This window comes from Paralichthys olivaceus, chromosome 20 (assembly GCF_024713975.1).
Source record: "Paralichthys olivaceus isolate ysfri-2021 chromosome 20, ASM2471397v2, whole genome shotgun sequence".
Classification (NCBI taxonomy): domain Eukaryota; kingdom Metazoa; phylum Chordata; class Actinopteri; order Pleuronectiformes; family Paralichthyidae; genus Paralichthys; species Paralichthys olivaceus.
This window is the reverse complement of record NC_091112.1, coordinates 2,475,291-2,501,855: the sequence shown is the minus strand read 5'-3', so window position 1 is coordinate 2,501,855 and position 26,565 is coordinate 2,475,291. Positions and strand designations below refer to the sequence as shown.

At 45.3% G+C, this 26,565-nt stretch overlaps 1 protein-coding gene across 32 annotated transcripts in view; it reads left to right on the top strand.

The window, feature by feature from the left end:
• macf1a (microtubule actin crosslinking factor 1a) overlaps positions 1-26,565 on the top strand; it is a 165,944-nt gene that overhangs the window by 117,908 nt on the left and 21,471 nt on the right. For 29 of the 32 annotated variants that reach the window (XM_069516049.1, XM_069516033.1, XM_069516047.1 and 26 more), the window contains 5 exons: positions 22,764-22,925; positions 23,021-23,191; positions 24,468-24,634; positions 25,161-25,320; positions 25,826-26,152. In XM_069516049.1, coding sequence (XP_069372150.1) covers positions 22,764-22,925; positions 23,021-23,191; positions 24,468-24,634; positions 25,161-25,320; positions 25,826-26,152 — 987 coding nt within the window. The remainder of the gene's footprint in view (positions 1-22,763; positions 22,926-23,020; positions 23,192-24,467; positions 24,635-25,160; positions 25,321-25,825; positions 26,153-26,565) is intronic. The other 3 variants (XM_069516046.1, XM_069516048.1, XM_069516030.1) reach the window with 1 other exon arrangement.

The following is a 26,565-nucleotide window of genomic DNA, read 5'->3' as shown; positions in this document are numbered from 1 at the left end:
CTGGGAAAGTCCTGATCGATATCGTTTCACTGATCTCAAGCATTTGCCAGTGATTGTAAAGTACGAGCAGCGCTGGACGATAAAGTCCCGAGTAAGAAAGTCGGCGTCGTTTTGCAAAGTGCATTTAAAACTCACTTTAAATGTTTGAAGACCAGAATAGCTGGTACATGTTGAGTAGAAATATATGATTTTAAATTTGTTAGCAGAAATATTTCCACTAATGATTATTTACAATATTGATTAATGCATCTTTGACCGTTTTTAAATGATTGTTTGACAGAAAATGGGGAAAAGGGTCGTCTGTGTTTATCTGAGGTCAACATTACACAACCCAAAGATTCTAATTGTTCCTCGACATAAAACAGAGAAACATGGAAATCAGTAAATCAGTTTCAGGAAGAAGGAGAAAAATAAATTCTGCAAAAAGCACGGTCCTGAAAAACCGATGTTCAGTTATTGAATGTCTGTTGTGTCAGGGACAGAACTTGACTTTCTGTGTTTTAAGAGAAATTGATTTTTACTGTCGTGAATTTCCTCGGAGCTGAGCTGACCTCAGGAATGTACTTTGCTGGCAGGTCCTTTGTGTTTTACTGCGTTACTCCTGCTGCTCGTTTCGTTAGCACAGAACCTTCTCTCGGTCTGACCACTATCATTAAAGAGCACATTTTCTTACCATGATGTAACATCCTGTCCACTTTCAAAATGTGAGCTCCTAGCAGAGGTATGCACGAGCTCCTCACACAACGGGCACACTTAACACTTCTCTGTTGATGCTCCGAGAAGGTTTTTTTGGGGTTTTTTTGGAACGGTCGATGATTCGTGTGAACGCTAATCACATCCGCGCGTTTGAAAAATGTAGCCGTGTTCGTGCTCATCCCCGGAGAGTGATCGGCTCCACTGTTGTTAAGATGTGTGGGTGGATCAAGGAACTTTTTTCTGATTCTCTTTGTGCTCGTTCCTGCTCTTTCATTCTCTCTTTTCTTCTTTTTATCTCCCCCATTTGATTATTTGGATATTTACTGAAGCCTCCTCGCTGCCCTTACATTACTCTCTTGTGCTACTAACCTCTTTACGTGCTCCTTTCTTCCTCAACCCCTCTCAGCCTGTTTCTGGGTCTTTCTCTCTCTCTCTTTCTCTCTTTTTTTTTCCCTCCTTCCCCCTCGCAGGTCTCTTAATGAGAGCGAGTTGAGTTTTTGTGTGGCAGAGAACAGAGAGAGGAGATAAAGAGGAGCTGAGAGAAGGATGAGCTGTGAAGCGCTAATAGGCGACACATGAAACAGATCCAGCTCAGACAGTGTGAGGCTGTTACACGTGTCTCTCCTGGTGCACAGTTACAGGTGCTCTCACAAATGAATAAAGAAATATTTAAGTCAACAGTTTTACATGATTCTAAAAGGCAGTTGTAAAAACAGTAAATGTAAAATATAGATATCAAACCCTTCAAGTGTAATTGAGTGTCGATATTTTTAAAGTTTATCCATTAACTTTGTTATGAGTAATTAAACAATCAAATATACCCTGACTGAACATGTTCTTTAATTTATATATTTTTACTTTATAATAAAATGTCTGGTTTGCGTTGCGGTGTGCATCATATTTGTTCTGTCTCTGTCCATGCCCTCTTTAAAAATCAATAAGATCAGAGGAGCAGGAATCAATAAGAAGAAGATTTTCCTCCATTGAAGCTGTGAACTGTGAGCCGGGTGCAGACGGGCCGATGGCTCTCTGGGTGCAGGAGTGATAGCGGGGGCAGAATGTATAATAGCTACTGTCTGCGGGGTATGTAGAGCATAGAGAAATGGTCCGTCACTCTATCTGGGGGCAGAGTCGTATTTATAGGAGGGCAACGAGGGGAGGATGACAAGTGGGGGTATTGTTGAAATAGAGAAAAGGGCAGAAAATAAGAATGAATGTGCATCATGAGGCTGCACAGATATACAGGGAGACAGATAGGGATTATGGTAAATTTATATCTGATAGTCCGAAGAGGTGAAAGAAAGATGTGAATTTCTTTCATCCTCTCTTTAAATCCATACTCCTCCTCCCTCCTCCTCCTCCTCCTCCTCTCCTCTCCTCCTGCTTTGTCTTCACCTCCCTCTACCTTCTCTCCCTGTCCCTCTCTTTCGCTGTAACTGATCCAGCTCGGCTCATTTCAAACCTAAACATGTCTGTCTGGCTCCAAAAGAGACCAGGCCTCCCCCACGCCCCTCCCCCACCAGACCCCATTTCCAATCCAGAGGGATGATGTCATACCAATGCTTAGAAAGACGAGGTGTGTGTGTGTGTGTCTCTGTGTGTCTCATTATGTGTGTGTGTGTGTTTGTGTGTGTGTTGTGAATATGGGTGGATGAGGGGTCATGGGAGTGGGAGGTGTCGTTGTCAGATTATTGTTAAAACTTCCCAACGGTGATCTCACACTGGATTACTGGGTCGAGAGAGAAAACCCAGTTCCTCCTCACCTCTTTCTTTCCTCTGTCGTTCATCATGCAACTTAAAGAAACTCTTATGAAACCTCAGTTCTTTGTTTGGCTGCACCGTGAGACTCGTATTTCAACTTGTTCAAGTTTCTGATTGTTGAGGAGTTTAAAACTCCAGCTACACAAAAAGACAAAAAAAAACACTTTATTGTGAAACCAACATGTTTTAGCTTGTGTTAAAACAAATTACAAAAATTCTTATGAAAGAAGATGAACTTGATTATGGTTTTTACCTCCTCAAGTATAAACTGAACCAGAAAATGAATTAGTTAAAAGTAAATTATTAAAATATTTGTATCAGTAATATATAATGATACTAAAGTTGGACCCAAATGTCCTTCCTGTTTATCTGTCCATAATCTGAAGTTTCATCTATAGAGTAAATAATAACTGTGATGGAATCCTGTCAACAAAAACCCAATTAATTAAAATATGTGTGAAATCTCTATTTAAGGTCATCAGTGAATGAGGGAGTGATCTCAGATCAGTTTGCAGTGCGGGCTGCAAATTTCGAAAAGAAAACTAACCGAGCCCAACAGACATTCTGATTCCAGACCAAACGTTTCACCTGATTACAGACACGAGCAGTGAAGAGCTCCACCCAAACCCAAATATCACCTCAGGCCACTTCCATCAGGTCCCGAAGAGGGGCTTGTGTCGGGTAGCCACACTATTTCAGACACAGCCTTTTTTTTGCTGTCTGCTTGTCTGTCTGTCTGTCTGTCTGTCTGTCTGTCTGTCTGTCTGTCTTTCTTTTTCCCCAGTCAGAGTTTTGCTATTTATCATGTTCATGTTTATACATGGGCATCCTGTCTGCACGTATATGCTACTGTGGAATCTGTGTTTGTATTTAGGTTTGCTCTGCGGGCTGATGAGAGGTGTGTGTGTGTGCATGTGTTTGTGTGCGTGCGTGTATGTGTGTGTGTGTGTGTGTGTATACTCTGCATCAGAGGATGCTTCTAATTCCTGTCTTTTTCGGGGTGCAACCGGAATCTCAGCTGTCTCCTCACCCCACCCTCACACACACACAAATACACACACGCACATAAGGGTGTGGCATCAACATCCCTCTGCATGTTCCTGACTCCCTCTGTCCCTGAGCAGCTGACATAGTCTCTGGGTGGGATGAGAAAAACACACACACAGACACAGACACACACACACACACACACACACACGGCATTACGAGACTTTAAACCCCGTAGCTGCAGATGGACATTCCAGGGAAGGGCTGGTTAGTCTGGGTGACAGCAGAGCAGGAGGCGCGTGTGTGTGTGTGTGTCTGTGTGTCTTTGTGTACACATTTTTGTGAAAGTCCCTGTCTTAAATCACGACTGCCAGCCTCCCCCTGTCTTCACACTTTCTACCGCTCGCTCTTATTCTGTCTCTCCGCAGACTCTCCTCTTCGCCTCATCCTCCTGTAGCCTTCACTCACAGTGTCTGTGACTCACTGTCCTTCCCCACGCACCGACTGTGTCAGCAACTATTTAATGATGGGTGTAGCAGTGGAGCCAAACTGGGGCAGGGTCTCTGGGCCCATGCTGTGAGGCTGTGAATTGTGGATTTTAATAATTAGCAGTCAGTTAGTCAGATGTGGAGATTTTCGACCCTGCAGCTTTTCCAAAAACGTCCGTGTGTTCCTTGTAAAATTACATTTTTCCCATGTGTTGAATAAAACCAGTGCAATTTATTGCGTATGTTCTCGAGAGGCCGTATTTTAATGTGATGAGTCAGAGAGGTCCACAGCAACGTTTCTGTTCAGGTCTGGAAATCATAAATCACCAGGGTCTGAGATTTCCTGCTAAAACTGAACGTTCAGACTTTATAAGGTGAAAGAAGTCTGTTAGACATTTTTTATTTGATATTCATCAGTATTTCACCTTTGTTTCTGCTCTTTACAAACATACTCTCCATTTATCACTTCAAACACGTGCTGTCGGCCTGAAGTTGACAAATAGCAGCCTCTGGGTCAAATCCAATATTAATACACAGTGCAATATGACCTTGTATTAAAAGATTGGATCAATAACAGCTGTATTTCTGTGTGAGTGTAAATGAAGCCGGTTTCTCTGTATTGACTCTGGATAATGAGTTCATTTTAATTCTTCAGTAACTTAAGCTCCTGGTTGTTTTCTCTATCTAACTGCAAATATTACAACTTCGAACCTCGGTTACGACCCTAAAAAAGTTTTATAACCTCCGAAAAGTAAAAATGCTTTTATCCACGATGTCGGTCCAGCTTCTACTAGTAATGAAAAACGCGGGCTCCGGTTGTAGGTTATATGTAAATAATCCAAACCACACGTTTAAATGAACCGACAGCTACAAAATGTGTGAAAGAGGCTGACAAAGAATAAACACCGCTGGAGTCAGGCGAAGTCCAAGTTCCTATCCTTTAAAGTCTGACTGCACCTAATGAGTTCCAGCAGGACTGATTCTAACGGCCAACTCAAACTTTTAAGGTGCGGCGCAGCGCGGAGAGTTCAGTGTGTCAGAACCCAGTAACCCTGCCGTGACTCCCCAGCTAATCCAAGTCATACGTCACCTGGACGCCGGTGCTGTTTACCGGCCCTCTGGATTTTCCTGGACTCCTTTCAGTCCGTGTACTCGTGTCCATTTGTCTTTCTGTGTGTGTGTGTGTGACTCTTATTTTCTGTCTGTCGCTATCTAACAGGCTGATTGGATCATGTTAACATAATTTCTGTAATCGTATAACCTGATTCGTCCGGCCGAGCGTTTCTCTAACCTCCACACAGAGTTATTACAACTTTGACCCCTGTATGCATCAGTGAGTGATTGAGAAAGTGAATTATGATCTATACATGTCTGAGATGCTGCGTTAGTGAATGAGTGTGTGTGTGTGTGAGCGTGTGTGTGTGTTGTATCAGCCTTTCCACTCTCAGGTCCTGTGTTGCTTCAGCTGTTGTGAATTAGAAAGGCATGCCGTGGCTCGGCCTTCTCTCTCTCTGTCTTTCTCACTCTCTTTCTCTCAGGTCAGTGGAATCCACTCCTCTGACTTGAATTTGTGATATAAGATTCGCTCTCTTGTATAATAAATAATCTGGGTCAAACCAAAGAATAATGATGATAAGATGAAGCCAAGATTATTATTGAATCACTTTCTCTTTAGGTAAGACATTCAATTACTTTTAGAACTTCTCAGAAATATCATTGTTAGTTACCAGGATAGTACAGATTTTTTTTAAATTTCGAGGTGGGACATGATCCAGGGAAGAAGCCGTTCCATTTCCTTTTTTTTTAACATGGTGAGGATTACGTAAAAACTACCGGACAGATTTACACAGAACTTAAAGAACTTTCTTTATCACAGTGTTTTTTCGATTGTCCCAAGAAAAAAATCTGAAATATTTAGAGAACTGAGGTATTCGCTCTCATGCGTGTGATTCTAGTTTAACTAGAATTTATTTCTTTATATATAGTTGTACAGAAAGCACTAGAAATCTGATAAACAACTCTTATACACTGTGTAGTTGACCGTAATATTTGTAATGGTTGTTGTTAAACTGATTGCATAGGTCATAGTTTTTATATTTGCTCCAGCTGAGAACAGAAGAACAGAACGAGAGGCTTTAGATGAAGAGTGCAGTGGTTGGTGTCAGGTGACTGTGAGGGGGAGATTCAGGTGCGTGTGTTGCTGTGTGGGAGGTGGAGGAGGCTCCAAGAAAAGGAGAAGAGGAGGTAGAGAGTGAGTGAGAGAGAAAGAGAGAGATGACCCCCAGCACTGACCTCCCAGCAGGCAGCCTCACAGGTGTTGTTTTGTGTGTGGGAGCGAGAGTTAGATGAGGTCACTGAGAGAGAGAGAGAGAGAGAGAGAGAGAGAGAGAGAGAGAGAGGATGAGTCTATTTTAACCACACTCCCCCAAATGTTCTAACCCACCACAGAGAACTGACCTCTGAAGTCTTTATAATGTGGAAAGTTCTTCCTGCAGTAATCACACATGGACATTAAACTGTACCATGCCGTCTGAATGAAAACACACACACACACACACACACACACACACACACACACACACACACACACACGCACACACAGCAAATCTGCAAACTCTGAAACTACCATTTCACCACCAGGAGTCAGGCAGTGGTGTGTAAAGGTGATTGACGGGTTTATTTATTGGCGTTATTGAGTTTGGAGGTGTGCCTTATTTGCTTAAAGTGTGTGTGTGTGTGTGTGTGTGTGTGTGTGTGTGTGTGTGTGTGTGTGTGTGTGTGTGTGTGTGTGTGTGTGTGTGTGCATCAGTGTCTTTGTGTGACATTTAGTATTTGTGAGCTGGGTCCAGTTCTCTTTGTGCATGTCTCTCTGCCTGAGCAAGGTTGAAAACAATAAAGGCTTTCTCTCTCTCCCTCTCTCTCTCTCTCTCTCTCTCTCTCTCTCTCTCTCTCTCTCTCTCTCCCCCTCTCTCTCTCACACACACACACACACACACACACCACACACACACTGGCAGGCAGGTGAAATGCTCGGCTAGTTAATATAAAACTACCCCTGAGAGTGTAAAGATGGATGGTGGGCTGGAGAGTAAAAGCACAGAGAGACAGAGGAGGACATGGCTGCTTCGTTTTTCCTGCTGCCAGGTTACCACAGAGGAGAAGTGAGAGTGGGACGGATGGAGAGAGAGAGAGAGAGAGACTGAAAAACAAGGCGATGAGGAAGAAAATGACATGAAATTACGTTTTTTTTGAGAAGATGGATTAAAGATTAACTTTGGTTTGGGAGAGAGGGAGAGAGGGAGGGAGGAAAGCAGAGAACGAGAGGGAGAAGAGAGTATTTTCCTGACGACAGGTGTTCCCCCCCATGAGTAAATAAATGACCCAGAAAAGTCAATGATACACTTTGTGCGCTCCACCTGTGTTTGTGTTGATATCACTTAGTGCAGCTAAGTGGTTCCAAGCCTCCAGACACAGACGACAGTGTGAGACTGTAACTTTAACGCAACAGCATTGTGTGTGTGTGTGTGTGTGTGTGTGTGTGTGTGTGACCATTATTAGACGCCGTCATCCAAAGCTATGCAGTCAAGTCAAGTTTGGCACCGCCGAGTGAACCCAGGGGAAAATTTAAACTCCTAATCCTCTCGTCCCTTCACTCTTTCCTCCTCCTTCTCCTTCTGTGACTCTTAAACCAGCTGTGACGACTGAGGAAGGAATGAGAATCAAAGCAGAGCAGGGGGACGCAGAAGAATCGACTAATCCAATTCAATTTTAAATAGATCATGGGGGTGTCATGGGTGGAGCCATTGACTCTGCTCCTGTCAATAGTCACTGAGGCGGAGGGAGAAAGGGGGTGGGATCATTTGAATGAGTAAATTAATTAGGGCTTAATCTGTTTATCAGTCTCTGGATGTCCCTCGTGCCTCCTTTGCACTTTAATGTTTTTATATTTTGCCTCTTTCTCTGCCGCTCTCCTGTTTCACATCTGCGAACGCTCGGATCTAAATCTTGTTGTGGATTGTCGTGGGTCACGTGAGAGTTTTTTCGCGAGCGCTGCATGTGGGTGTGCGCGGCAAACCAGTGACAAACCCCTTTTGTTTCTATAAAGACGTTTGCCTTGGACGCGGCAATGACAGCTGCAGTGCAACTGACAGAGGAGGGGGTGGGCGATTTGGACGGGAAGAGGGGGGGGGAGTTAAAAAGAAAGAGTGGAGTATTTAGCATATTTGACATGCAGGCCACGGGCTGCACTGTGCAACAGTTGAGAAAAAGAGAACTCCTCCTGTGAGTGTTGGAAACGTGTTCCGAGGCGAAAAGGAAAGCAGGCGTGCTTTGGTGCAGATCAGCCGAGCTCTGGCAGACGGCTTTAAACAAACAGACTTGCTGAAAAAGGAGGGCAGGAGAGAGAACAACAAGAAAGAGAAGGAGGAGGGAGGAGGAGGAGGAGGAGACGCTTTAACTCTGGATAACAAGAGAAAAACAAAGTGGCTTAAAGTTCCCTGACTGTGCTGCAGGGCTGCAGGTTGCCATGTTTGCTGGTATCCCCCTTTCTGACTGACCGGCTGGCATCTTAAAGAAACAGACAGGAACCCTCCCACCCCACCCTGCTGCCTTTTTTTGTTGCGGAGCCCCTTTTCCTCTCGGCCCCTCTGACTCACTCACACACACACACTCTCCAGCCAGATTGGGTTTCAGTGAAGGCGCAGACGGGAATGCACAAGTGGAGCCCGTGAATATCACAGACTTTAGTGTGTCTGCATCTTCTCCATATTTGATTTTTACACCAGCGGGCTCTTTTCTACTTCACGACCAAGTCTTCTTTTGTTGGAAACCTTGGAAAACGAAATAATGGAGTGAATTGACCGGCCTCTCTTCCTCGTCTTCCTCGTCTGCGGCATGGACTATTGCTTTGGGCAAAAAAAAAAAGAAAAAGACAGCTCATCACTGATAAGCCTCTTTCTCTCCCGTGGGCTAATGGTCCCGCCCCCTCTCTGCCTACCTCCGCTCTCCTTTCTTTCTTTTTCTTTGACTCTGTATCATTTCACTCTCGGAGGCCTGTGTTTTTGTGCTCCAGAGGGGAGGCAGTTTGCCCCCGGAGTGGATTACAAAGCTGTGATGAATGCAGCCATGAATGCAGCCATGTCACATCACTAGTCCCAAACTAAACCTGCTCCAAAAATCGGGAAAGTCGGTGTTCTACTGTCAAATAAGCTGCTCGACTGAAGAAACCCACGTCTGGATTCCATCATGGGACATTAAAGCTTTTTAGTTCATTCCTCTTTGTGTTTTACATCCTTCATTTATTTGGAAACTGTTTCAGTAGCAGAATGTTGCTCGTCGCTCAGCATGAGATAATCAGCTGCATCCCAGTGTTCAGCTGAAATTTTTTTACGAGCAAAATCCTCTTTACAACTCTCTTTCTCTCTGGCTCCACGCCCCCTGTTAGCACCCTGCCTCCCCCTCTATTGCTACTTTACTCCCCTACACCTCTCTCTCTCGCTCTCTCTCTCTGGCGTTTTTTCTTTTCTTTTCTTTTTTTTTCGGGGGGGGGGGAGAGGAAACCAGCATGATTGGAGCACTTCCTGTGTTTTAATACCAGTGCAGGAAACAGAACAAACGGAGCTGAATTCAAACACAAACAGCCAGAGAGCAGAGAGAAAGAGGGAGGGAGGGAGGGATAGAGAGAGGGAGAGCGAGCGAGTGAGCGAGCGGAGAGAGAGAAGAGACATGTGAGTGAGTGAGAGAGAGGAGATGAGGGGGGAGCAGCAACAGAGCGAGAGTGAGAGGAAAAGAGAGAGATTTTTTTAGCAGCTGCAAACCATTTCAGCTGTGTAGTGGCCTGAGAACAGAGACTGGGAGTGAAAGAGAGAGAGAAAGAGAGCAAAGCTTCGGATCTCACACGACCCACACAGAGAGAGAGAGAGAGAAAAGGAGAGGAACTGGGATTGCGTGGCACTTTGTTTCATTCTCAGTACGGAGTCAGGAGAAAGAAGACAGCGAATGGGAAGGGAGCGTGTCCTGGGATTGTCTGCTGGTGAAGACGCTGCCTGCAAAGCAAAAGCCTGGACTGGAGCTGGGAGGGCTGTCTGGTTCTTTGCCCTCTGGATACAGTCCCACGACTCGCTGCTCTGCCCCTGCTCGCCTGGCTGGTCCAGGATACAGCCCCCGAGCCCCCCTTCTCTATCTACCCCCAGATGCCCTCTTTCACTCCAGCCTCACCCCCTCCAAGGTCCTGCCTGCTTTCAATCTACTGTACCACCTCTCCCCCGGAGCTGTGGATGAGCTGAGGATCAGAGAGAAAGCATAGCGGGATAAAAAGAAAAGAATTGAAATATTGACGGGGATTTCTTTCACGTAAAAGCAGACAGCTTTTCCCTTTGTTCTGGATTTAAGAATTTTCTTGACTGTTGCACGGGTGATGGATTTGATTTCCTCTCACTAATGTTACGATGGAGATAAGATGTCTCGGACAAAATTAGGGTTTTGTCCCTGAGGCTCAAAACCCCGATTCTTTGTGATGGAAGCTGAGGACATAAATCTATGAACTGCTTGAACTCTAACCCGCACCACAAAGTGGCAGCGACTTGGTAAAGGGATTTCTATTTTCATATTTTTCTCAAGTTGGCCCGTCTTGCATCGAATAGCTGCAGAAGGACGGACATTTTCTGTATTTTATTGTCTTTCATTAACTGGATTGTCATTCATTTTTCTGGCAAGAAAGTCTCTGGGAACAAAGGAAGATAAAAGTGAAACAATTCCATTGAGTAGTGCACTTTTCTATTCATTGCACCCCACGCAGCCTTTCTTTTATATAACAGAGAGTGGGTTTTCTCACCTTAAAAGGAGACTTTTACACTTCCCTGCTTGCCTCTCACCAAGTCTGTTGGAGTTGTCCAAGCCCACTCTGCCTTTTCCTGTTGTGCCACAGACAGGAGACCAGAGAGGAAAGAGGCAGGAGCGTAGGGAAGGTAAAAAAAAAAAAAAAAGGGGGGTCAAGGAACGAGTTGCTGTGTATGAATATGGAGGAGAGAGCAGGACTCTGTTTCTGACAACAAGACAAATGGATGTTATCTGTCTGGTACTCACCTCTCCTTTGACTTTGTATTTCACAGATAGGGAGATGATGTTTCTTTCCCTCCCTCGCTCTGTCCATCCTTCCACCTCTCACTCATTCCTCACAGCGTTTCAGATAAACAGAGCTGCTGATTAATATGGTGCCGTGGAGGAGGGCTGTCACTCTCACTCCCTCGCTGATGCCACACAGCATCTTGGAAAGACCAAGGAAATGCACAAGTGTTGAAGTGACATAGACGAGAACATAAGGACACATAAGGACAATGTGGATGATGACATTTATATTTGTTATAATGTGAAACCTGAAGGATTTGTTTTATGCAGCCAAATGGACTGTGTGATTCTGTGGATTATTGGACTGAGGACATTTGAAAGTGAAGGAATTCATTGTCCTCAAGGACCCTTTTTTTTTTGTCTACTATTTTCTGTTTAATTTCTGTAAGTGCCCCTGCCGCACCTGCACCTTAACTCACAAACACAAGGTTGCTGTGGCAGACCTGGAGGTGTGAAAAGGACACAATGGGGAAACCTCTGAGCCGCCCGGACTGCCTGAGGCAGAACCCTCGTTGCCTTGGAAAAGGTGATGAGGATGAGGCATACATTGAGGATTGCTACGTCCCCCAGAGATCCATCTATGATACCATGCGGATCAATGAACAGATTGACCAAGGGGCCAAACTATGTCAACCCTCTCGGAGTACTCTCGGTTCTGGGGGGGAGATGAGAGGAGAGGGAAGTACACTATCCAGCAATGGCACCATTGGAGCTGATATAGGTGGTGTTTTTGTCTCCAGGAATGTAGATGGTTCTGGAGGAGTGAAGAAACTCGATGAGAGGGTGATCTTTGATGCCTTAAAGCTAACTGGTGATCCTCAGATTATGTCACCGCCAGTTGGCATTGTGGGTTCCGGTTTGCCTATCGCTCCGTCCTCATCTGCCTCTGGTGGCGTGGCTGCAGTGGTGAAGAGGCGGCATCAAGGTAGCGATAAGAAGGACAATCCAAACCGGCGCTCTTGGAAAGCCTTCATGCCTCCAAGTTATCCGGAGTTTGCGGAGAGACTTGAGTTTTCATCTGTTGAAGGAGCAGAGAAGCGTTCGTCTGGTGCAGGGATTTCTCTTTCTCCTCTGCAGCCCATTCCTTCCCACCTACCCCCATCCACCCCTACCTCATCCACTCCATCCTTACCCCCCTACACGCCCTCCCCTCTATCATCTGCTCCCCACACTCCACCTGTCTGCTCCTCACCTGCTTTGACCCCCACAGTTAGTCCTGTGCCTCCTCTCCAGCAGCATCCTCTCAGCAGGCAGAAACAAGTTCATCCTGTGCTGCAGAAACAACACAAACAGACTCCTTCCAAAGAACAGTTACCTGCATCACGCCATAACCAGTCACCCCAGGTTTCTAGAAACACACCAGAGCATAGCCCCCGTATTAGTAAACAGGTAGAGAGAAAAGAGCAGCGGCACAGACGGACCACTAGCTCTTCTAAAGCTCTTATTAGGCAGATTCCAGAGGAGCTGGTTGAGTCAGTTAAGACTTCAGATTCAGAGCGGGATTCACCACTTTTGGACCAGGACCAGGGGGACAGTGCCCCTCTCATCCCACCAAAACCAGTGTTCTGCCCGCCCACCAAGTCCCGTACATGGCCCCGCAGTATCACAACAGGGAAAAGAGCCCAGGTGGGGCTGAGGCACAACTTCCCAGTGCTCCCCCCTTTGCCTCCTCTATTAAGTGAGGAGAGCAACACAGATGAAGAATCCCTTTATCTTCTAGATCCCCCATCTCCATTCCTAAAAGAGGAGGAGGGGTTAGTATATGGAGGTCTGCCTCTCTCCCCCTGTATTAGTCAGGAGGGAGGTGATGAGGGGCTGCTTGGCTGGGGTGCCCAGGGCAGTGAGCTCAGAGAACGAACAGCCTCTGAGCTCAAATTTGAGGAGGATGAGCGCAATATACTTGAGGATCTCGAGGATGAAGAACAGGAGGAGTGCAATGAAATAATTGAGAAGGAGGAGGCATGGGAAAAAGGAAGACAAAAAGCAGAGGAGGAGAGAGCTCAGAGAGAGGAAAGGGAGTGGGAGGCCGTTCTTAAATTAGAGAACAGGGAGATTATTGACCAGTCTTGGGATAAAGAGATACTGGAATCAGAGGGATGGGATTTAACGGGCTCTTCTGGACATTGGCCTTTATTGACTCCACCTACAGGGTTTGGAGGCCCAGGGGCCCCCAGTGCTTCACCTTGCCCCAGCTCGGCGGCAGAATCAGATGACCTCTTCCTAGAGCTGGAGAGGCAATGTCAGGAGGATGAAGGAGAGGAGGGAGTGGAGATGAGTGTAGACCCTGACCCTCTTGATCCTTACACACTTCCTTGTGTAGAGGAAGAGGAGAAAGAGGAGGAAGGAGAGACTGTCTGGGTAGATTTCGAAGGAACTCTTCCTCTAGATGCAGTTGACGCTCAAGAGCCTGAGATCTCAGATTTTCATGATTATACAAAGGACACAGATTTAATTCACTTTGAGCACTTAGAGGATATTGGGAACTTTGACTTGATGCGAGCTCAGGACTGTGAAAAGGAGCATGGTGTCATCGATGAAGACTGTGATTTTGACTTTACTGAGGATAAGACAGAGGTTGAGGATGAAGAAATCAGTTACCCAACAGACTCAGCTCTTGGCCAACAAGTGGAGTCAGACTCCAGTGGTGTCCACATGTCCCAACCGGACAGAACTGGTATCACTGACATCACTCACACAGACTGTGAACACGGGAAACCTGCCCAGACTGAAACAGAACCAGATAGTGGGGCATCATCAGAGCGGGATGTTGAAGATTGTGAAGAAAGAGCCGCCTCTCCGTCTCGCTGCCCTCTGAACCCTTATGCTGAGGATCTGGAACGAGTGGAGGAGGAAACTGAGCAGGATGAAGGAGACATTAAAGAGGAAGAGGAGTTAGGAACAGAGTGGGATGTGTATGACCAATCTGAGCCAAGTTTGGACAGCAGCGAGGGAGCTCTCATGGATCAATCCCTTGAGCCTCTGCACACGGTTGAAAAAGACACTGACAATGAATGTACGGAGGATGTTGACATTCAGACTTCCTGTCAAGATGATCCAATTGCCTCGGAAATTAGTGAGCCTGCCATGGCAACAACTTGTGACACAGAAGGGACATCCTTTTCATCTGAGACTCAGAACTTTGTTGTCCCTTCAAATGAAGTCTCAGAACTGGACTTGCCAGGAAAAGATTCACATCTGTCAACAGAAGTGACAACTAGCACCCCAAAATCAGACTCTGCTCCTCCACCATGCCCTCAAGATACAGACTCTGCACCCCCTTGCTCTTTACCTCAGTCTCCTTCTAAATCAGACTCTTGTGGTGCAGGTCTGGATAGTAAAGACTCAGAGGCCTTTGTGATATCAGATAGTTTTGTTTACCTGGCTGTGTCTGCACCTCCACAGTACCCCAATGACTGTCCTCCCTCTCCACTTGTGGACTCCATTCCCCCAAGTCCCGTCCCCAAACCTCCCTGCTGCCCAGACCCAGAGGAGGAGGAAGGAGCCTTTCTTTCCCCTGACAGCTTTGTTTACATGGCAGCACCTGAACGGCCCCAACCTGGGCCCTCAGATGCCGGCTCAGCCTGTGAGGACACTCGGGAGCTGGACTTGGACTCGTACTCTGAAGGGACCCAGTCTGGGATGGATGGGGTAGAGTTTGTCCTCGGCTCCATGACAGGAGACAGTGACTGGGAGTCGGACGGCTCCGCTCTAGACTTTCCTCAGCTCATGTCCAGAGACCAGGCCTGGGACCAACTCGAACCAGGCCTGCTTCAGAGTCTGTTCACACAGCCAGAGACAACCCAGGGGCAGGCCTGCAGACCCCAAGAAGAGGAGCCTCTGACAGGGGCCACAGCTTGTCACACAGACCCCCTGTTAGAATCAGGGCGAAGCTCTGATGCAGAGGATGAATCAACAGATATATTACCATTCTGTGACGCTGACGCAGAGGTATGCGCTCTTTTCAAAATTTCGATAAATAAGTAAGATAATTATTTCCTCAGAAAATGTCCGTTGTGTTGTTCTGTTGATTTGTCCTGATTCTATGAGCTGATGTCTTTAGTTTAGACCATGAAGCTGTTGTTGTATGATAACACAGTTTAAGGTTCACAGTGGATGGACTCTTGGGAAAAGACTAAATCTCTTGTATCCGGGAGCTGCTTACTTAGCATTAATTTATAGATGCACTTAGCAAGATATAACAGATTTCAGTGCCAAGCAGAGAGAAGGAATTGCATTGACCTTCAGACACCTCGGTTTATTGATCTCAGTGTCTGATGAAAGAAGATTGTGAGGTGAAGAGTAAATGCAGAGCAAAAATTAGTTTTTCGAAATGAAACGATTCGATGCGGCCAAGTCACGACGTAGCGTGGAAAAAGAATTGGGGCCGGGGAGCCAAGCGTTAAGTGTAACTCATGTAGACATAGCATGGAAAATGTATGCGGGGTGGTACTAGCTGGGAGTTATGTAGACGCCATAATTAGCTAGCTGTGTTTCAGTAGTGGGGCTTTAAATGATTGCAATATGATGCACAGAGGGGGGGAGGGCTTTGCGGCTTGTGGGAAACTTCCCTCAGGGTCACTCGGTGTGTATGTGTGTGTGTGTGTTTGGGTGGGGGTCAGGGCTAATCTGAAGTGCATGCACGTATTTGAAAACGATCACGTGTTTGTTTGTGTGAAGCTTTGAGAGCCTGTGCCTGCAGGCCACCTAATAATGTTGATCTCAAGTGCGGAGTGAACAACGTTTATCTCAGGGGCATGTTGTGTTGTTGTTTACGAGGCCTGTGTATAAGGCACAGAATGCTATGTTTCCATACAAAGTCATGGGAGCTGGACTCGTCCCAGCTGTATACATTCATCCAAGGCTATACAGGCCCAAGTTTTCCAGAGTCGGTGTGCTCCAGTGTGCAGCCGGAGATTTTACTGTTTTTGGGTTGATTCGGTTTCTGAGAATGAAATCAGTTCAAAATGTGCTCAGTCTGTAACTGACGACCGAGGACTGTCAATGTGACTGTCGCTCTATTCCGTCTGGATTCCGTATCGTTCCCCTGTCTTCTACCTCCGTGTTTGTATTTGAGTGAGTCGGCTGCATGTAAAGGTGTGTTTGTATATACGCGTGTATCTCAGTGTGTTTGTCAGCCTGCCGTGCTTCCCTGGAGCGTCTGGCCCAGATTTGTCTGATTTGAACATTTTTCTTGCACGCAGGCTCTGTTGCAGCCAAACATTCTGATATTAGTCATCTTTTTTCTTTTTCTTTTTTTTTACACAGAAAACATGCAAAGTTAAATAAACGCAGGATGGCGTCGTGGCTGAAATAAAACCGATCATCTGTAGATCAGTGGCTTTCACAGTGTGAGCATTCCAAACCTGTCAGTAAAGATTCAGGCAAAGAAGATAAAAAAAATTTTTGAACACAAGCAGACACAAACGGAGCTGCTACACATGGGTCCAATCCCATGATGACGTTGTGAACTGTTTCTGTTTTACGTTCGTCAGGAAGAAGTTGCCTGAACTGACACAACTCATTTACTCTTCCCCTGTGTGGGTTTAAGATGATAAGAACTCTATATGTGTTTCTATGTGTGTGTGTGTGTGTTTGTGTGTCTGTTTTTGTGTCTGTGTGTGTTATCGGTCCACGTCTGTTTGTTCTCTCTGCAGTCACAGCCGCTCTGGCTTCAGTTTAATTTAATCACATGTCGTCATCACTCAGCCTCAGATGACAATTACAATCAGTCAAAAAATGAGACATATTTTTGGAAAGAAAAGTATAAAACTATGTCTGCTATCCATCAGGCCTGTATGCAAGTACAGTTTACTTTGTGTACTTTGTATACTCCAGATCTTGGAGACTTTTTGTGTTTAAATCAAAGTTTTTGAACAGACGACACAAAGATGTTCTCATTGCACTAATAGAGAAATGATAATATTTAATAGTGCATGTTCAGATCAAAACTTTCTATCGAGTGATGATTGATTCCACAGAAACACAAAACTTTAGACAAACTTCAGCCGTCCACTTGCTCAATTGACTCCCCTCCTACCCGCCTAATTCCTCCCCCTTCTCCCCCCCCTGCATGCTCGGATGGTTTTGTTGCTGTGATAAGGAGGTGAGAGGTAAATACTGTGGCTCTCAGTGAGGGGAGCTGCCTCTGCCAACGTGGCTACACAAACAGTGTGTGAAGTTGTCTGGGGAATATAAACTTAGATATGAGATAAGAAGGTGCCAGGGCTAACACTGGAGCTGTTGCCTGTTGACTTTCTGTCTCTGTTTTGTTTTTGTCTCACCTCTCCAACATGTTTGCTTCTCTCTCACTTGTGCCTCCATTCTTTATTTCTTTCTCCTCCAATGGGCTGATTCTACAAATCACATCCACAGTGTTTACTTGTCGTTGAGGCTTATTCCGATTGAATGCAAAAACAATCGTTCGTGTTAAGTTGCTGATTGGAATTCATTGAAAAGGAATGATGATTTGGGGGGGGGGGGGGGGGATGGTGAGGACAGATAGTGACGGGATTTGGAAAAGACAAAGAGGCAGACACAAAAAGAGTTGTGACAGGCGACGGGGAGGTTGGGTGGAGGAAGCCATTGTTTTCACGGGGGAGCACCTTTTAGCTCTACATGGGGCTTTAGGACAGCGATAAGAGAACTCTGCTGGCAGGCGGACACAAGCAGAAGGTCTTTGGATTAATATGGAGCTCATTTTAAAGCACTGTGTGTGTGTGTCTGTGTGTGTGTGCGTGTGTGTGTGTGCGTGTGTGTGTGCGCTCAAACAACAAACAGGCAGACAGACAGATGGACGAGCTTTGCATGCTGTTTGATGAACTGGGAGAGGGAACATACTGTACAGACTGACCAGTGGCAGTTTATATACAGACGTATCTGAAATTGTATTTTTTTTTGTTCAGGAGCATTTGTTGGTTTCAGTCGCTTACATGGTTAAACAAGTCTTAAAAACCGTCTCAGATATTCTTAAATCAGGTCAATAAAAGTACTAACACATGTCACATGCAGTAATTGGAGCTCTTCTTCTGTTACACTGCGTGTATTTAATACTTCAGATGTCTCATAACCTGTATGATAACTCCAGACCCGCTGCCTCTGCCGGATTTATACCTTTTTAAATTAGCTGAAATCACCTCTGATACATTTAAAGAATCTAAATTAGAATCGCTGTGACTATATACGTTTTTTGAATTCATTTCCCATTTGGGTTTTAAAAGATTTTCAACACCAGATGGAATAACATGAACAAATGTTCCTGAAACAGACGAGGCACTGATAGACGGAGAGAGAGAGAGAGAGAGAGAGAGAGAGAGAGAGAAACAGGTTGCTTGGGCAGCTCGTCCATTTTGTGTTTTGATTGATGTGATAATTCTGGTTCTGAACAAACCGCCTCCGGGATAAACCTGTGAAAGACGGAGGAGTGGAGGAGACAGAGACATTTAGGACCACAGACCAACATGAAAGACAGGAAGACATTTATCTCGCTTAAAATGTAAAAAGGAGATCATACATTTGAAGCTTTTATTCAAAACCGATTTTGCTGCTGCATCTCACCCCCTCTCTCACAACGACGTGGGACAGCAGAGCTCTTAAAGTCGGTCTCCTGTTAGATGTGATCGCGTTTCCAAGAATACAAAAAAAAGAAAGAAAATCATATATTACTCTTTCTCTGTGGGTCTCGCAGGGAGTTGATTAACAGCACAAACATCCCACATGTAGGGGAAGAGCTGGATTTACATGAAAGAAGGAAAATGAGACGTGTTTGTTCAGAGGAATTAATACGTATAAAAGAAAAAGAACTGATGGGGAAAATAAAGGGGAAGGTTTAAGCCAGTGTGTTTTGAATGCAGGTCACATTTGCATGAGATTTGTTTCTGTGTGTTGGACGTTCAAGCAGGGACGCTGGATTCAAATCAGATTTAATAACCCATTGACCCCGCCCCCATCCCTGCGTCGCTGGCAAAATAGTTTTGATTTTGGAAACAGATTTCATCCGTTTCCTTCTTCCCCTCTTTCGTTGTTCTGTTAAAAGAGAAAGGAGGGAGTGAGGAAGGACGAGGGTTGAAAGCCAGGAAGAGCGAGAGACGCGGGCCGAGGCAGGAAGGAAGCGAGAGGGAGAGGGGCGAGATATAGAGAGGAGGTGTTTGGGAGGTGAAGGAAAAAGTTCAAGACGACCATGAAAGTAAAGAAAAGGAATAAACCTTTTACGTGAAAAACTTCTCATCCTCCATGTTCTTCTTTTTTATGTCTATGTCAGGAGTTTACGTGTTCCTCATCCGCCCCGATCATAAATCTGATGGATGAACGATGTTGCGGACACGCGTCGTCAACGCGTCCATCCCTCTACTCAGCTGTTAGCAGCTCGACAGATGACAGTTAAATATAGAGCATCCACACATATGTTCACGTGCAGCAAACGTACAGAACTGTGCTCGGACTCGAAGACCAAGAAACTTGAATTTGTTCGTGGCCCCTGAGGTCAGTTAGAGTTAAATTTCACTGCTGTTAATTCTCTTGACTGAAACCATGTTGGAGTCATGCGTTTCTCTGGTCTCGTACAGTAGTTTAGAGAGAAGCCTCACACTCATGTGCTTTCACACTCACACACAGTATTTGACCTGATTTGCTGCCTCGGAGAGAACAGCTGGAATTTCATGAGAGCCTGTGGGCTTCACACATATTTTACCAATCAGCTTCGTTATACGAGAAAATCACTTTCTCTGTAGATGTTTGTGTTTGTGATTTTCTTGCCGGACTTTCAATCGTGAGTATTTAGCATCAGGGAGAAAAACTTTTGAACCAACTTTTCAAGGGATTTCAAGCAGCTAGAAATTATTTTTATTATCAATTTGGAATCAAGTTGAAATAGTGAAGGTTGTCCACTCTAATCTTCCATCACCAAGATGAGGTTTTCAAATGGCTTGTTCTTTAATTTGACTAAAGAGAAAATAGTTTACAATGAAATTAGACAAAACATCATCACATTTAAGATGAAATGAAAAAAGTAAATTGCTCTTGAGCATTTCACCAGCTTGATATTTAACCACTCAATGCAGACAGACCTCAGCCAGCGTCTCTGCTTTACTCAGATCTACTGTCTCGTGTTTTTACGTCCGTCTACATTAACCTGCAGCTGAGGTGAGAACGCCGGTGTGGGTTTGTGGTCCAGAAGGAGGAGAGACTGAGCGGCACGGTGTGTGTAGGATGGAGGAGGCTCAGCTGTGGTCACGGGGAGCAAAAGGAAAGAGGAGCGGCAGAGAGGAAAGGTTGACGATGTGACGCGATGAAGAGGAGGATGACGAGCACGGTGGTGCTCAGTCAAGTTAGCTCAGTCAAGAGTGTGTGTGTTGCTGAGAGCTGGCGGAGGTAGAGAAGAATGACAAGTATGTGGGACATTTTCCAGAGCTCTGGTTTAGTGGATTCAACCACTCAGAGAGAAAGAGAGAGAGGGAGAGAGAGAGAGAGACAGAAGTAGAAGAGGAGGGAGAGAAACGTCAACACACACACAAACTATAACACGTTTATATACATCCCACTGTGTTTAGATGATGAATGGGTGCAGCTACTTTCCCTGTTTTTTCCTTTTCACTTCCCTGCTATCTCTGACACACACACACACACACACACACACACACACACACACACACACACACACACACACACACACACACACACACCAGGCGTGGGGTGGAGTGGGTCATGGCTGTAGTCATTGTTGTTCTGGCCGACAGACTTCCTGTTCCTAGGAGTTATGACGCCCATCGCCACAACACAGCTGCGTCCAAACTGGACAAACACACACACCCACACACACACACACACACACACACACACACACACACACACACACTGCTCATTCATATTTAATCTTGAGACTCATACCTGCAGAACACTTAATCATTTATTTTCACACAGACACATAATTACACACATCGATTCACACTTTACACAAACACACACACACTCACACACACACACACACACACACACACAAAGCCTTGGCACGGATAACCTATAGTTTGATGCCATATTTAAAATCTGGAGCACAAACCCGTGAACCCGTTGATTACGACCCGCTGCAGAAACACTCCCGGTCCATCTGCAGGAGTTACCACAGTGTTTAGTCTGGATTCACTTAAACCTGCTGAAACATGTTGAAAGGCTGAGATCCACTGTTGATTAGACACAAACTGAATCATTCATGATGCAACACACTGCAAAGCGGACCGGACGGATTACCACAGAACTTGGTGGAAGGATGTGTTATGGGTCAGGGAAGAACTTATTTCATTTTGGTGTGGATGTGGATCAGGGGATGAACCCAGGATTGTTTCTTCATCCTCTCATTGTTCTTCTCCTTCGCTTTAACCACACCCTCCTCACCAGTAATTGGTCCTCAGGCTTCGGATTTACCAAAATTGTGTTTTTAATTGTGTCCTCGGCGTGTGAACACGTCTGGTTATTTGTGTTACTCTGGACTCTTTGTGTGGCCTTCGGGGTTTGGCCGCTGCAGCATTACAAACCGCCGGCCCTAATTCCTCCTCTGTGGCTCTATTCTGAATGTCAAGACATGTTTTCATGTCAGCGAACCCCCACATTACCGACCCCGTAATGTTTGATGTCATTATTTCTCCAAAAAATGACCAGAAGAAAAGAATTTCCTCTGCGGTTGTTCACAGCGTTTCCACTGGTCGCAGAAGTGGTGGAATACCGTGAAAGTTGTTTTGTGGATTTGGCGAAGTGTTTGATATAACAGGACGGTTTACAGGAATTCCGCAGAATGTTTTTTTTCCCCTGACATTTATTACATTAGCTGAAGGTTATGGAGTTGTTTTTCCTCTCACTAGAGAAAACCAGACTACTAGAAAAATAACATGAACACACGAGATAGAAACAAGATTTAATGTTTCAGCGATTAGGACATTTAATTTACAATGAACTGAAACAACATTCTTACATTTATGAAGCTAAACTAGTGGACGTGTGACGGTTTTGTTGCAGACATGACTTTGATAACCTATTGATTGTAAATAGTTTGTGGATGAATCCCCGTCGTCTTCGTCCCTGGACCGACCTTTAAAAACCATCGCTGATACATTAGCGGCACAGTTTCCCTGTGAGAGACGTGTATTGGTCGCCGCTGAAGTCTGGTTTCGTTAAGTGTCGCATGGCTGCTCCTATTGTCAGCACAAGATGGCTCCAGCCCTGCACACGTGTGTTGCCGTGTGTATTCGCAATAAGTGTGTGTCTGCCTGTGTGTCAGTTTGGGTGTGATTAAGTGAAGGTTGTGTGCAATGTGTGTGCTGTCGACTCAGCCTTTTCCAGCCGTCCCCTCACTCGTCTAACCCGCTAATCCCTGTAATCCCCTCTCTCCCCTCCTCTCCTCTCCTCCTCCCTCCTGCCTCGTTCCTCCAGCTCTCTTCCTGTCTCCCACTCCTCTCTTATCTCTGCACATCCCTCCGTCTGTCTCTCAGCCCCTAATAACAACTCACTTCTATATGCAGGTCCACAATGTGGCACAGTTCACTTCCATTTGTCGTCATGCAGACTGAACGTGTGGTGTATTTTGGACGGCGTCTGTCTCTCGCCCTCATGTCCCACACGTCTTCTCTTCCCTTTTCTTCTGTTGTTCATTCACTTATGACACAATGAGTCAATCAACCAGCCAATTAACGGCGTCCCCTGTGTCTCTGTCTGTTTTCCCAGGCTGTGGAGAGAGAACAGGTGGACAGTATTCAACCGAAGCTGCAGCACGCCAACGCTGTGGGTCAGGGTCTGATCCAGAGCGCCGCCAAACACACCGACACCCAGGCGCTGGAGCACGACCTGGAGACCACCAACCTCAGATGGAACTCACTCAACAAGCAGGTACGACACCTGTATCGGCCTGTATTAGAATTTAAGTTAATTATTATAAAACAAATTTTGCCGTTTTTTTAAAAATCCGTCTCTCCTGTCTTCAGGTGGCAGAGCGGATTGCCCAGCTGCAGGAGGCCCTGTTGCACTGTGGGAAATTTCAGGATGCTCTGGAGCCTCTGCTAAGTTGGCTGAGCGACACAGAGGAGCTGGTGGCCAATCAGAAGCCTCCGTCTGCAGAGTACCGTGTGGTCAAGGCCCAGATCCAAGAACAAAAGGTACAACGAAGATGAAGAGATGTTGTTTGTACAGAGCAGCGAGGTGCAACACGTAGAGCAGTGTTTTTATTGACAGTTTGATGAGGATTGTTTTTCAGCCTGCTCAGATTTTCCAGTTTCAGATTTGAAGCTATAACCTTCGAGTTCTTAACGTCTGCCACCCGCACAAATTCAAGTTTCCACTTTTTCTTCTACATCATTTCTTTATGTTCTAATGAAAATAACACATCGCCCATTTATCAGAGTTTGAATTCAAACATTGATATTCAGATGTCCTCAGTGTCCTTTAAGCACAAACATCAGATATTTGAATGAGAAGCGCGCGCGCACACACACACACACTCACACACACACACACACAGTCAATGATCTGTCTGCCTGGCATCCAAACGGCCCCAGTTGACCGTCTGCCAGTCATACTGGCATAAAAACAGACACATGCACGCATGGTGGATTCGTATTGTTTTCAGACGCACGCACGCACACACACATACATTCTTTTCCCTGTTTATCCTGCATGCACTTCCTGTGTTTGTACACACCAGAGAGCTCCAGTCTTGACCAGCGATCAATCACAAGTGTTTACGTCTGTGACCGAGAATGGTGTCAGTGTTTGGCTTGAAGGAGAGTAAACTGTAGAGAAGTGAATTCCAGAGACGAACCGAGCCGTTAGCACCAGTTTATATCAAAGAGGGGGGGGGGGTCGCTATCTAAACGGGAAGGGTCTAGGTTCCTGTGTGATGTTTTTTTAATGTGAAAACAGTTTAGTTCTCAGTAAAGTGAATGGAAGTTTTCTTCATATGTTCCTTTTCTAGAAGTGGAATAAATCTTTAAGAATTCACGTGTAGAAGAATCTTTTTAAAAGAGATCCTCTGACCTCAGTTATTTCCTGAAGCATTGATGAAAACTTTAAAGAGATGAATGAAGTTCGCTTCTCTGTAAAAAAGGAAATATCTGTTTCTTCTGTTTTGGCAAACAAAATAAATTCTCTTGACTCATTTACTTAAACACGTCTCTGAAACAAATACCCTCTTACGGAGCTTTGTTCTGCCAGAGAACACTTCAAAACTCAAATCCTGTTTCAGTCTCAAGTGAAAACAATAGTTCTTTTTGCAAACAAAAAACATTTTAGGTTGTTTTACACTTTTATGAAATGTATAATGTTCAGTCCAATAATCATTAGTGAGGCTGCAGTTTGTTTTTATATTAGAAACGCCTCCTACAGAGATACCCTCTTGCACGATTACACTAACACTGCGTGTTTGTCGTCCTGCAGCTGCTCCAGAGGTTGTTAGACGACCGGCGGCCGACGGTGGAGATGATCCGAGCTGAAGGCGAGAGGATCGCAGCCACAGCCGACACTCAGGACCGAGAGAAGATCCAGACTCAGCTCCACAGTCTGGCAGAGAGATGGACTGAGCTGCTGGACAAGGCCGGGGCCAGGTCAGTCTCCTTTACACAAGATTTTGTGAGACACAATTTAGACACAAAAACAGTACGTATGTCCATTTTCTCATCTGGAAAGCAAAGACAATATCACTGTGAATATGTTTTTATATCATTGATCATACATGAACAGCATTTTCCCCTCGGCTTTTCTCCTCATTCAGGACTTTTAGTTTCTTTCAGGAGGGACAACCAAGCAGAGGCATTGTGAAAAGTTCTGATATCTCAGCTTCGTCTTTCATATAAATTTCAAATCCTTATTAAAAGTGTTTTTTAAATGCCAGGCAGCTTGTTCTTAGGAACGATATTAAGTTGTTGTCTCTAGAATTTATTGCACTTTCAGTCTCAAACACACAAATAATTCATTTCATCAGTTTATGAAATTCACCTGACAGCTGTGTGTCACAAAGTCGGGCCCCATTTAAGCAAGTGAAAGCAATAACGCGCCGATAAAAGCTCCCTACCTCCTCCTCCTCTCATTCTCCTGGTGTCCTCATCGCTCCTCCTCCCTCTCGTCCCTCAGGCACAGGCAGCTGGAGGAGCTGCAGGTTCTGGCTCTTCACTTCCACGAAGCCCTGGAGCCGCTGGGAGAATGGTTGAGCGCCACAGAGAGACGCCTGAGCTCCGCGGAGCCCATGGGCACCCAGACGGCCAAGATCACCCAGCAGATCACCAAGCACAAGGTACCGTCCACTGCCCCGTGGTCACAGAGACTGCCAGGAGACCGGTGGTGTTATTTCATGGTGGCATCAAAAACAGAAAATGTCTGAGGAGTCAAAGGGAAAACACCGACACTAACAAACACCGACACACATCAGGAAACTTAAAAACAACTTTATTTATTCAGTGTAACTCGATGGAAAGATGCTGGAGAGGATCAATGATCCACAACAACAAACATTTAATTATAACCCAAACTACCTCACTTCTGAATTCAGTTTTTTTATATTCATTTAAGTTGTGTTGTTTTCAGTTTTGAAGTTCAAACATTTTTAAGTTGTTCATCTCATTCATCCATTGATGTTTATGATTTCCTGTTTATCTATGATTTGTCATTTGCATCTTCATATTTTGAGTTTTTATCTGTTTTCTTCGTTGTTTGTTGCTTTTGTTTTCTCACTTTTCTTCATCTTCCTATAAAACACACACACACACACACACACACACACACACACACACACTTCCCAGGCGATCCAAGAGGATGTGTCCTCAAGAGAAGCTGAGGTTGACCACCTCGAGTCCCTCAGCCAATCGCTGACCCCGCTCAGCTGTGCGGCGGACCGCGATTGGTTGAACGAGCGTGTGGGGGCGGTGAGGTCGGGTCACTCGGAGCTCATGGATTGGTGCTCGAGGCGCGCGGGCCTTTTGGAGCAGGCGCTGGCCAACGCTCAGCTGTTTGGAGAGGACGAGGTAGAGGTGCTGAACTGGCTGGCTGAGGTGGCTCAGAGGCTCGGGCAGGTCTCCGTCCAGAACTACCAACCTCAGCTGCTGGCCGAGCAGCACAAATACACTCTGGTACGACTTTGTCAACACAACGAATGACAACTCTCAGATGTGAGGCAGATGATCAGTCAGTAGGTTTTAAGAGGAAATGAATTAATCCTAAGACGTCGTTATTAAATCTTCATGATAAAGAAATGTCGTCGAAGCTCTTTGTTTCCCTCCGATTGAAACACTGACACGTCTGCACACGTTTCAAATGTGTTTGAACCATAAACACATTGTGGTGGGAAACGAATTCACGAAAGATTTTGACAAAATAATAATTACCTACAGCATGAATCTTATATGAGCTGTGGGATTATGAGAATAAAGAACAGATGTGAAACACACTCAACACACTGAAAAGGTCCACGTTGTTATTTATGATTCGTGTTTTAAGGGAAACGGTTTTTATCCCGACGTGTGTGAACTTACATTTTTTTTTT